The sequence below is a fragment of the Chaetodon trifascialis genome, chromosome 13, assembly GCF_039877785.1.
Source record: "Chaetodon trifascialis isolate fChaTrf1 chromosome 13, fChaTrf1.hap1, whole genome shotgun sequence".
Classification (NCBI taxonomy): Eukaryota; Metazoa; Chordata; class Actinopteri; order Chaetodontiformes; family Chaetodontidae; genus Chaetodon; species Chaetodon trifascialis.
This window is the reverse complement of record NC_092068.1, coordinates 26,148,203-26,160,405: the sequence shown is the minus strand read 5'-3', so window position 1 is coordinate 26,160,405 and position 12,203 is coordinate 26,148,203. Positions and strand designations below refer to the sequence as shown.

General features: G+C 41.7%; 1 protein-coding gene across 1 annotated transcript; it reads left to right on the top strand.

Annotated features, from left to right (window-relative positions):
* The first annotated feature begins 945 nt into the window (after positions 1-945).
* LOC139341568 (high-affinity choline transporter 1-like) lies at positions 946-9,660 on the top strand. The gene is made up of 8 exons (XM_070978127.1): positions 946-1,129; positions 2,593-2,709; positions 3,022-3,177; positions 3,381-3,529; positions 7,163-7,306; positions 7,638-7,791; positions 8,658-8,875; positions 9,100-9,660. The coding sequence occupies exons 1-8, from the start codon at positions 946-948 to the stop codon at positions 9,658-9,660; spliced, it is 1,683 nt and encodes a 560-aa protein (XP_070834228.1).
* The last annotated feature ends 2,543 nt before the right edge of the window (positions 9,661-12,203 follow it).

Here is a 12,203-nt window from a genome sequence, read left to right as displayed (position 1 = left end):
CAGCTTTTCTTAAATCATCACATCTCTGTTAGGAAAAAATTATACTACAACGAACACCAGATGTGCCCACAGAATCCTCTCTTATCTGTCAAAGTTAAGTCTGTCTCATAAGATACACGCCTTGAAACCAACACACACATCTTTTGTGTTATATTTCAGTTAGTTCACGTGAATTTTAGTTGGCCTGATCACATCAGAGGTAAGTCCCACCCAAAGAAGATAAAATGTGTTGTGGCGTAGAAGCTTCTCAAAATATGAAATAACGTTGGGCGTCAGACAGGAGAACAGTCAAAAATCAACCTGCCAATATTTTAAAACACATACTCTAATTTGAGAAATAACCTGGCAGCTGGCTTTTTAGCTACAAAACCCCACAATAAAACACAACCAATCGATGCAGTTAGTTTGTTTTCTTATATTTAATCAAATATTAATCAAAACATATCAGCTCAATAATCAAACTCAAATGTCTCTCAATTCATAAATGTCCATTCATAAAACAGAAACTAAATTCAAATGAGATATTCAGAGTAATCACCAAAAAATCAAAAGTTCTTTAAATAAATAATAACAGATCAATTCAGTTGATGATGAATGCAAATTGTGTGTATGTGTATGTATATGTGTATGTGGATGTGTGGGTGCTTGTGTACAGTTTGTGTGTCTTTCAGTCCAGTTCAGAAACTGAAAGTGGGGATGAATGACAGCCTCTTTCCAGCTCAGGTGGAAGAGGCTGTTTTGTAATTTCCTTTTCCCCTTCCTGCTGCAGTGTATACACCCGGAAATCTGGGCTCACTCTGACTGAGATCCTGCAAGAGCTCTGTCACTGCGAGCCCAGCGCTGCCTTGCTTTACCTGTGACCTGAATAAACTTCACATCTGTGAACTAAAGATTTCTCCTGTCTTGTTCTAGGGCTTCCAACAAAAGAACTGGGCTAACACCATCATGGCCGTCAACATCCCAGGAGTGATCGTCATGGTGTTTTTCTACCTGCTGGTCCTCGGGACCGGCATCTGGGCTTCTTTCAAGTCCAAAAGGGAACAGAAGAAAAGTGCAGCCACTGGAATGGATATGGCCGTACTGGGAAACCGTAACATTAGCTGGGTGGTGGGAGTCTTCACGATGACAGGTGAGGAGAGCACAGTTCAATTTCAATTCAAATCAATTTTATGGAACAAAATTTGTCTCAGGACACTTTCCATGTAGAGGCTCTGGGTGGGCGGCCATTTGCCTCCACTGGTTGGGTTTAAGAGAGGAAGAGACAGACAGAGACAGATAGAGACAGACAGAAATGCAATCACCATAACAGTGACGGTTCTAATAATAGACACAAGTGAGAAGACTACGATGGAGACTGCATTGCCATAAATTTCAAGTAGTCCAGATAGAACACCCTCCCTTTAGGTTGTTTGTTGCTTGTTCGTTTTCTTGTTCTTTACCAACAATTTAGAACACTTACACAGTTAAAAACAAAAAACCCAAGAAAGGCAAAATCATGTCATATTTCATTAATTCAATTAGTTCACTTGCACAATTTAGATTTACTAATTCTGATTACACTCAGACACTGATGATCAGATACACTCTAGTTGTCACTAAATTACACCAGTTAGTCAGGAAAAACTGCACTACAACTCAAGAGAAGCATGAGATAAGCAACATGTACAGATTATGTTTCAAGTAAAAAAAAAACTTTCTTATTATGCAATGTGTCAAATTAATTCAATTACTTGAGCCCCTTTTCAATGAAGTCCCCTTTATTGATATCTTTTACCTTGTGTTTTGGTTTCACTGTTAAATCAATTGCCCCAATATGGCGACAAAAAAGTTTTGGGTTTAATTATTTGGCAGTGTTTCATAATATCTTGTGCAATGGCAGACTCTTGACATCCTTGTCTAGTTGTGTAACCAGGGGCTGAGAACTGTCAGACAACTGCCAAACATTAGTCACTGGCCAAAAGAAATGTTTTCCAGAGAAGTCTCATCAGGTACTCTTTGGTAACCTGAGTGTCGTTGAGATGAAATCAGTCAGTCGTCTGAGATCTACGGCTTCTTTGCCAAGTGAAAGGAACAAGTCAATCACTTTATGGCTGCTGCTCCACAGTTGTAAAATTCTGTCTCTTAATCAGGGCTGGACAAACACCTGGGAAAAGTGGCCAACTGTCCCCGGGGCCCCAGTCCCTAAGGCTCCTGGCTCTCCACGTGACAGTTAATTAACTGTAATTTTATTAATTGCAAATTTCGAACAAGCTCACCTTAAGTTCAGAATAAGATAAAACAATAAGGGTTATGAGGCGGCTCCTGCTGTATTATGTTGTGATTGAGTGGCCCAGTGTCAAAATCTAGTTTTAATACCTTGATTATTTTCAGTTGATCTACTGCTTACATTGAACACATTCTTAAACTAATTAGTGTTAAATTAACACCACAGACCAGGTGCAGGTAGTATTCTGAGCACATGGTATGATCATGACATGATGAGATGATCCCACTGAAAGTTTATTAATGATGATGAATTATTACTCAATCTTTTGTCCAAATATCTGCTGTCTGTCCACTCAATGACTTGCTGTGTGTTCATCCGTCCTGTAGCTACGTGGGTTGGAGGATCCTTCATTGTTGGCACAGTTGAGATGGTGTACACGCCCTCCATGGGACTAATCTGGACAATCGTGATGTTGATGGCATACAGCTCGTCTTTTATCATCAGTAAGAGTTTCAAATTACATCTGAGAGGAAACTGCATGTCTGCACGTGTAATAAAACTAATGTAGCCTGTTAATCTAAAAACAAAAAACCTGCATCTAACTGATGCATTCAAGCTTGGTGACTTTACAGATTAACTAACTGAAACTAAAGCAGGGTGTATAATTTTTTGCTTTATTTAATGTTAAAAAGCAAATAAAAGAAATAGATATACAAAGTAAACTTGCTGCTGGATGTGATCTTTTTCACCTTCACTTGATTGATTGATTGATTTTTTTTCTAATTGTGATGTGATCTGTCCTTTTGTAAATCAAGCTGGCTTGGTGTTTGTCAAGCCATTGAGAGAAAGAAACTGCGTGACGATGCTGGACCCTTTCCATATCAAGTATGGAAAAGTCCTAACAGCTGGACTGAGCCTGGCTTCACTTATTATTGATGTGGTCTGGGTGCCCTCAACACTACTTGCTTTAGGTACAGTACATACAAATGCACTCTATACATTTATTGCATATACATATATTTGTATATTTGATATATACTTTATCATTTCAGTACAATAAATGTATACATGGATGTAAATTCACACCTTTACTATGTCGATGTGACTTGCTATAATGAATGTGAACACAGAAAGACATGGTCAGAAAATGTCCCTGTTGGAATGTGTTTGACAGGAGGAACCATGAGTGTGGTCCTGGATTTGTCCAACACTGTGTGCATCTGGATCTCTGCTGCAGTCACCATTATCTACACGCTGCTGGGAGGCCTCTACTCTGTGGCCTACACAGATATTATACAGCTTGTCCTCATATTTGTCAGCTTGGTGAGTTAGCTTAGTTAGTTGGGACCATACTGTTACTTCCGGTTGAAGGAACGCTGTGCGCAGCTAGCTGCCACTGCTCTCCAGTTCCTTTTATTGTTTTATTGTGCTGCTTAATCCATCTCTCACTGACACTGCAATTGACTGATTACTAACGGCATCTGCAACGTATTAATCCACCTTGACCATATTATCTACAGTCTGTTTGTCTGGTGTTTGTGTGTGCTTGAACCATCATTACCTGGGCCACACCTTGCTATTCTGGCCGCCAGTGACGCCTTTTGGATGTCTCTGTGGCAGTCATTATGTGGATTAATAAGATGATTGTTTGGTCTGTGCTCGCCTGGACTGTGCTGTCCCTCATGCTCCATCCATCGGCTGCAGTGCTATGGTACTCCGTAGAGCTCCTCCAGCTACGCTTCCACCTCTCTGCACCGCCACAGGTGCTGCTGCTCCACCCGGACATCTCTTATCAGCCCCGCTGGAGATATGTCCACCGTGGGTCACGTCGGAGGCCCCACTTCAACGACTCTGGGTTCATCCGGTGTTAGCTAGTCTTCCACCGAGAAACCGAGAAACCCCTGACGTAGAGTTGACCATAGTGTACTAGCCAGCCTGCCTCGCTCGGCTAACGGTGATGACATCCCGCCTTCACTAATGTCAACTTTGGCCTCTTCAACATCGCTCACGAACAGGGATAATCTCCTCCAAGATCTCCTGACTGACCGTAAGTTTGACTTTTTATGCTTGGCTGAAACATGGCACAACCAAATGACTTTTCAACGCTGAATGAATCTACACCACCTGGTTCTGTTTCCATCTCTCAGCCCCATCTCCCGGCCGGGGCTGAGGTCTTGCGATAATCTACCATGAGAGATGGAAAGTCTCGCACATTGCTTCACCGGCCTCTCTTTCTTTTGAATCTGTCCTTGCACAACTGAATGGACCTACTCCTGCCATTGTTGCCACTGTTTATCGCCCTCCAAAGCTAAATAATGACTTCATCCGTGAATTTGATTCTTTTCTCCCCCTTCTCTGCACACATTCCCCCAACATAATCCTGCTGGGAAATTTTAATATCCACATGGACAAAACCAGTAATGTCCTCACCGTCCCACTGCAAAGGTCACATTTTTGATTTAATCTGCTGTTCTGGTATCACTCCCTCTGACTGCTCTGCAACTCATCTGCAACAAATCTGGACTTGTTGTGCACAAAGAAATTTATAGAAATCATATTCTTCAATATAAGGACGGCCTTTACTGCCAAGGTAGACAAGATGCATCAGCAACTGTCTCCAAACACTTCCAACAGCCCTTGCTCCCTGTTTGTTCTTACACCTCTTTCTCATGCTCTATCAAGTGCTCTCCCCTCTGTATCAGAAATATCAGACCTCATTCGCAAATCAAAGCCATCTACCTGCCAAGTAGACCCTCTCACCACCATGGTGGTTAAAGCCTGCCTTCCTTCTGTAGCTCCCCTTCCATCATCCATTCCTCACTTTCCACTGGTGTTGTTCCATCATCTCTCAATTCAGCTTCCATAACCCCTATTCTCAAGAAACCTGGTTCAGATCCCAATGATTCCAATAACCTTCGTCCTATCTCTAACCTTCCTTTTCTTTTCAAAATCCTTGAAAAAAGCATTGCATCTCAGCTCCTTGCCCACCTTTCTGACAAGAACCTGTATGAACAACTCCAGTCTGGTTTCCACCCGACTATTGTAACTCCCTCCTCTTTGGTCTCCCTCATAAAACACACCATAAACTTCAACTAGTCTAAAATTCTGCCGCTTGCATCATTTCCTGAACCCCTTCCACTAACCACATCACTCCTGTTCTTCAACAACTCCACTGGCTCCCGGTCCACTATTGCATCAATTTTAAGATTTTGTTTCCCACATTTAAAGCCATCCACAACCTTGCTCCTTCATATATCTCTGAATGGCATCATATCAACACACCTTCTCGTACACTTAGATCTTTTGCCTCTATTCACCTTACTATTCCCTTGGCCTGTCTGTCTACCTTTGGACTCAGAGCCTTCAGTCGCTCTTCCCCCCCGCCTCTGGAACAGTTAATAAACACATTCGGGCCTACAACAACGAAAAACCCTGGATGACAGCGGAGGTGCGGTCACTGGTACGAGCCAGAGATTCCGCCTTCAAAGCCAATGGCCAAAACTTGTACAGTGTGGCCAGGGCTGACCTGAGGAGAGGACTTAAGGCTGCAAAAAGGGAGTATGCAAGGAAGGTGAAGAACCATCTGGCTGATAACAACCCCAGACAAGTGTGGCAAGGTTTACAGCACCTAACAAACTATAGGGGCAACTCATCGAGCAGGAAACACTGATGCTGTGCTGGTGGAAGAGCTAAATAGCTTTTTCACCTGCTTAGAGTCAGCGAGGCGCCACTCTTCCACTCCGGACCCAGTGAGTGGCCCGACAGCCCCTCAGTCCTCAAACACCCACCTGCTTGAGCTATAGGAACATCAGGTGAAAAGGGCCCTGAGAGCTGTGAACCCACACAAAGCTGCAGCAGGACCAGACGGAGCACTGGGCAAAGTACTGAAGGCCTTGACCAGCTGTCAGGGGTCCTAACAAGGATCTTCAACAGCTTCACCATATGGTGATAGGTTGCACAGCCAAGGACAGGAAAGCTCTGCAAGGGGTCATTAAAACCAGTCTGTGGTTGCTAGTGTTCTCCTCTGAGGTGCTGTCTGTTGGGGCAACAGTATGACTGTTAGAGACAGTAACAGGCTGGATAAGCTGACCAGTAAGTGTGCCTCTGTGATGGGTGGAAGGGTGGAATCCGTGGGGTCCACAGTGGAAAGGAGGATGAGTAGTATGCATGCCATCCTCAACAACAAAAGTCATCTTCTTCATGAGACTCTGGAAGCTCAGAGAAGCAGTCGCACAAACAGCCTCCTCTCCCTGCGCTGTCAACCTGAGAGCTTCAGGAGATCATTCATTCCTGCTGCGTAAGACTGGATAACAGCTCCTGTTAAACTGTACACATCATTAATTCATTCATTTATGATCTTATTTATTATTTTTTTATTTGTAATGTGTGTTTTTATTTCCACACTCCATCCTTGTTGATTCAATTCATTAATTTGCACTTTTCTTTCTTGGATGAAGGGTATTTTTGGACTGAAATTCTCACATTGTCCTCAATATCAGTGAGTCAGGACTGGTAAAACATGGGTCATCACAATGTCTAACTCCAGTCTTCTCTCAGTTTAAAGTACAGTGTGTCAACTTTGCTTGACAATGTCTGTTTTATCTGTGAAATGTAGTAGCTAGCACCCAAGGATAATTTTTGAAAACGGTCGACCATCCACAGCTCTGTACCTTTCCACTCAAAGCTTGAAGAGCCCAGTGAAAGATTTGAGAAGAAGAAGAAAAATCAGCATGTGAGAGGAAGACAAGCAGGAAAGAGAGGAGAAACTAGCAACCACAGACTGGCTTATAAATAAAATGTATTCTTCTTCTTATTATTATTATTTATTTATTGTTTTTTTTAGCTGTTATTTTTTGTTTTTATTTGAAGGAACTTACACAAGACACCAAGCTCTCCAAAGGATGCTTTTTAAAGTTGTGTGTGTGTTTATCATTTACATTTTATTTGTCTCTGCAGTGGCTCTGTGTTCCCTTTGTTATGATGAGTCCTTCCACCATGGACATTAGCCAGACACTGATGAACAACACCTTACACGCTCCCTGGATTGGTCAACCAGAGCTGAAAAAGACCTGGATCATGATTGATAACTTCTTATACTTTGTAAGGAAGCAACAATACAGCCTATATCAAACACAGTTCAGTGTAGTTTTGATGGATATCTTAAGAATGATGATAAAAAACATAAAGACTTAAATAATAGACTGTTTTTCATTGTAATTTAAGAATCAGAGTGGCTGTAATTTAAGACTATTATCTGAAACAGCATGTTTGTCAATGTCAAGGTTAACTATTCAGTGTATTGTAAAGTTGAAGAGGTGATCTCTTTCATTTGAATGAATGCTTCACAGATAATAGCAGGTGGACATTTTGCCACATTTACTTGATGTGGACGCCACATTCGTCATTAATAAACTGTCTGTTTGCGCTTCAGGCTCTGGGATCTCTGGGATACCAGGCCATCCATCAGAGGACCTTGTCAGCTTCTTCCACAAAAGCAGCCAAGCTCACATGCTTTGTTGCAGCTTTCATCTTTCTTGTATTTATGACCCCTCTTATACTGCTGGGGGCAGCATCTGCATCCACAGGTATTAATGACAACTACATACTGGGGTAAAGTGTGAAACCTGAAGTCAATATTTTGATCATATAAACGCATGAATGAATTAACATTTGCATTAAAAGTCAAGGAAGATAGTCCATATAGAAAATCTGTGTTCAACGTTTATGGCAGCCACCATTCCCTCCAAAAATAATAAGCACATAATGCTGTAAGTGATACACTGACAGACTGACAAGACCATCCCCAGATCCACTCCTGTTGTGTGGCTAAAAAAGTACATCATGATCAGCTGTACCTAAGATCAAATTATCAAAGGTAGCTTATATATTAGTGCCAACCTGTGCAAAAGGTCAATCAACTTGGTCCACTGTGCTCCTTATATCTTATCACACAGTGCTTTGTTCACACCGTAGTATAAACCAGGGGTTCTCAAACTTTTCCATGCCATGGCCCCCCAAACAGCATTAGCTTCTGGCTGGGGACCCCCTTTGCAAACCCACCGACAATGCTACAAAATAGGTAAAGAAACATCAACTTTTAGAATGATTTTCTTATTTTTATTCACTATTCAATAATTATTACATTTGTTTAGCATAAGAATATTAATGAACATGTTTTCAACACTGTATTATATTCCCACTGAATAATGAACTTTTCAACAAACTGTTGACAGACAAGAACAGAACACAAGAAATCAAACCTCTCTCGATTGTGTGTGTGTGTGTGTGTGTGTGTTCACTATTCAATAATTATTACATTTGTTTGGCATAAGAATATTATTGACTAACATGTTTTGCTTTTTTTCTTAACTTCCCTCCAATTTTCTGTGGCCCCCTAGCGCCCCTGGTGGCCCATTGTTCAGTCTTTCCTTCTTTTGTGTCCATGCCTCAGACTGGAACCTGACTACCTATGGTTCTCCATCTCCATATGAACGTGGGGAAGCAGCTTTCCTTCTGCCCATCGCCCTGCAGCACCTCACTCCACCCTTCATCTCCATTATTGGTATTGGATGTGTGGCTGCTGCCGTGATGTCATCAGCTGACTCTGCATTGCTTTCAGCAGCTTCTGTCTTCACTGCTAACATCTACAAGAGCATCCTGAGACCTCAGGTGAGACAATGTACTTGTTAGTCAAACTGCTGTTTGCTATTGTGAAGGTTGATGTTTATTTTGAAAGAAAGGCAATGGAGTGCAGGAAAGTATCAATGGTATAAAGTGGCATGATGGAGAAACAAAGTAGGAGGAAGAGTGAAGAAGACTAGAGAGAGGTATCTGAGAGCAGGATAGTCTCAGTCTGTTAACCTCTTCTTCTTCCTCTATTATCTTTTCTTCAGGCATCAGACAGAGAGAGTCAGTGGGTGATCCGTGCTTCTGTGGTGGTCATGGGCTTGGTTGGTACATCACTAACCAGCATAAAAAACAGCATCATACTGTTCTGGTTCCTTGCTGCTGAAATGGCCTACATCATTGTCTTCCCTCAACTGGTCTGTGTCCTCTTCTTCGACATCTCCAATGGTTACGGGGCTATTGTGGGCTGCCTGGTGGGAGTTGTATTAAGACTGCTCAGTGGAGACCCATCTCTAGGGTTAGCAGCAGTCATACACTTCCCAGGATGCACTCTTGAGGATGGGGTTTATGTCCAGTACTCTCCAGTTAGGACCATCTCCATGCTGTCTGCCATTGCTGCCATCTTGTCGTTCTCCTACCTGGCTTCTGTGCTCTTCAACAAAGGCATGCTTCCTGAGAAGTGGGATGTGTTCAAAGTGAAAGCCCACCAACCACCACAACCACTGACACCAACAGATGCTGCCACAGGACAGAATGAGAATGAGACATTGAACAGAAACGACTCTGAGATCAAGGCATCAGAGCCAATGATGAGCACAAAATGTTAGTGTTCCTGTGTGTACAGTAGAATCTGTTGTCTCAAATTAAAATAAAGACCAGTAAATATTAGTTTTTCAGAAAAGTTTCTGTATCCAAAACATAAACGTACTATGAAACATGCACAATGTGTTTCAAGGTGGTGGCCATTGCTTCATCAAAGTTGGAAAGTTCACAGCACATTCGTACTGATTAGGAATTCTCTCTCTCTGATTGGCATCTGTGATGTGTGCTTCATTCACATGCACATTAGGTTTTTGTCAATTATGATACTGTCTCATAAATATTTAATATACAAGACGCAATAATAGAATAATATTTGACTTTTGTTTGCATTCCAGTGTCCTGCTTATGTATTTGCTATTTGTGGAACATTCTATTGTGCTGCAGGGTATTTTTTTTCCTCGCAAGGTGTCATAAATATTAAAACTTCCCAATCCCCTCTCAGTGTGCTGTATATCAATACTGTATTATTACAGTCACAGAATATCATTAAAAAGTCTTTAGAGTTTTTAAGCATTTGGTACAAATGATGCAGAAATGTTTTCGTTATCTAAACTGGGAATTTAGACTGAAAGATGTAATCTTTCATATTTATTAAATATTTTACTTAAACTGTCCACCAAAGGTGTGTATGGCCATAGTGAAACCACAAAGCTCAGTGACACCCGGGGCCTTGATTGATCATTATATATATTTTATGAAATCAAGACATTTGAATTTAATAGCTTGAATGAAGCCAACCATCAATCCATCTATTCATTGTGGTGGCAGCAGGGTGAGCAAGGTAGTAAAGACGTTCCTCTCCCCATGAATGTTTTCCAGCTCACAGCTGACTGTAAACTGCTCCTGCAGATGATGAAGTCACCAGAACCACATCATCTGCAACTGGTCCCAATGGACCTTAGGGCATGTCGGACTGCTGACTCCTTCAAGAAGACTGAGATATCATCATTCAACCAGACAGGTGCTTGCTGTGATATGGTTTGACTTGGTTTCTGTCTCCATTGAAAGATAGTTATCCAAAATAAAATGGGATTTCAAAAAGAGAGAGAGAGGACATTTTACAGACCTTGAGGCAACATTTAGCATGAGAGTAACAGAATATAAAAACAATGGAAAGTTTCTCCTCTCTTTCCTGCTTGTCTTCCTCTCACATGCTGATTTTTCTTCTTCTCAAATCTTTCACTGGGCTGTTCAAGCTTTGAGTGGAAAGTTACAGAGCAGTGGATGGTCGACTGTTTTCAAAAATTATCCTTGGGTGCTAGCCACTACATTTCACAGATAAAACAATGTGATGATGCAGACACCTTCTGACACATGGAAAGTTACAGAAGGAAAAGAAATGTGGACATTGTCAAGCAAAGGTGACATACTGCACCTTAAACTGAGAGAAGACTGGAGTTAGACATTGTGATGACCCATGTTTTACCAGTCTTGACTCATTGATATTGAGGACAATGTGAGAATTTCAGTCCAAAAACACCCTTAATCCAAGAAAGAAAAGTGCAAATTAATGAACTGAATCAACAAGGATGGAGTGTGGAAATAAAAACACACATTACCAATAAAAAATAATAAATAAGATCATAAATGAATGAATTAATGATGTGTACAGTTTAACAGGAGCTATTATCCAGTTTTATGGCAGCAGGAATGAACGATCTCCTGAAGCTCTCAGGTCGACAGCGCAGGGAGAGGAGGCTGTTTGTACGACTGCTTCTCTGAGCTTCTACAGTCTCATGAAGAAGATGACTTTTGTTGTTGAGGATGGTATAGCGGCTAAGCCTAAAACTTAAATCCACTGAGGGGCTGCATAGACGGGCTAAACATAATTGACAGGCTAGCCGTGCACCGCTTCGTTGTGTCTTGTGAAATAAAAACATCCGACGTCTCCTTCTTCTTCTATTTTTTATGGATTATTTATTACTCACCATTCTGGTCTTCAATGTGTTACATGCAAGAGTCCAACAACTAGTGTCCATCAAAATCCATAAATCCAGCAATCACAGATACACCAACAGAACTTCACTTGGAGTGGCGTGCCGGCGTTGCGGTCAAAAAACTATTTGTGCTCCCACCGTCTAGCAACACCTGTTACCTGATGAAAGGTTCCTACCTAAGTAGGCATGTGACCCAAAACACAAAGTGACACCTAACGGACAACTTAGTGTCACACACACACGTTAACCCCTTGAAAATGGCCCTTACACACCGGCCCCTAATTGTAATGACTTACAGACATAACAATTCCATTATTTACAAAGTAAGGAGCCATAACCAAAATGATACAATGATGAACATGATTTACCACATTTTTGGTCACATATTCCAAATAGACAGAATACTTCAAATGACCTGCTAATCTTCATTCTCATGTAACAGGCAAAGTTTAGTCACAGGCCTTTCAATGACGCTAGACTTCGTTTGCAGACGCGCCGAGCGCACAAATCCTTTTTTATCAGGGAGAGCCTCCAAGACTCTTCCGAGTGGCCAGGAGCCTCTTGGGGCAGTGGAATCCATTATGACGACAACGTCTCCAGATTTCAGATTT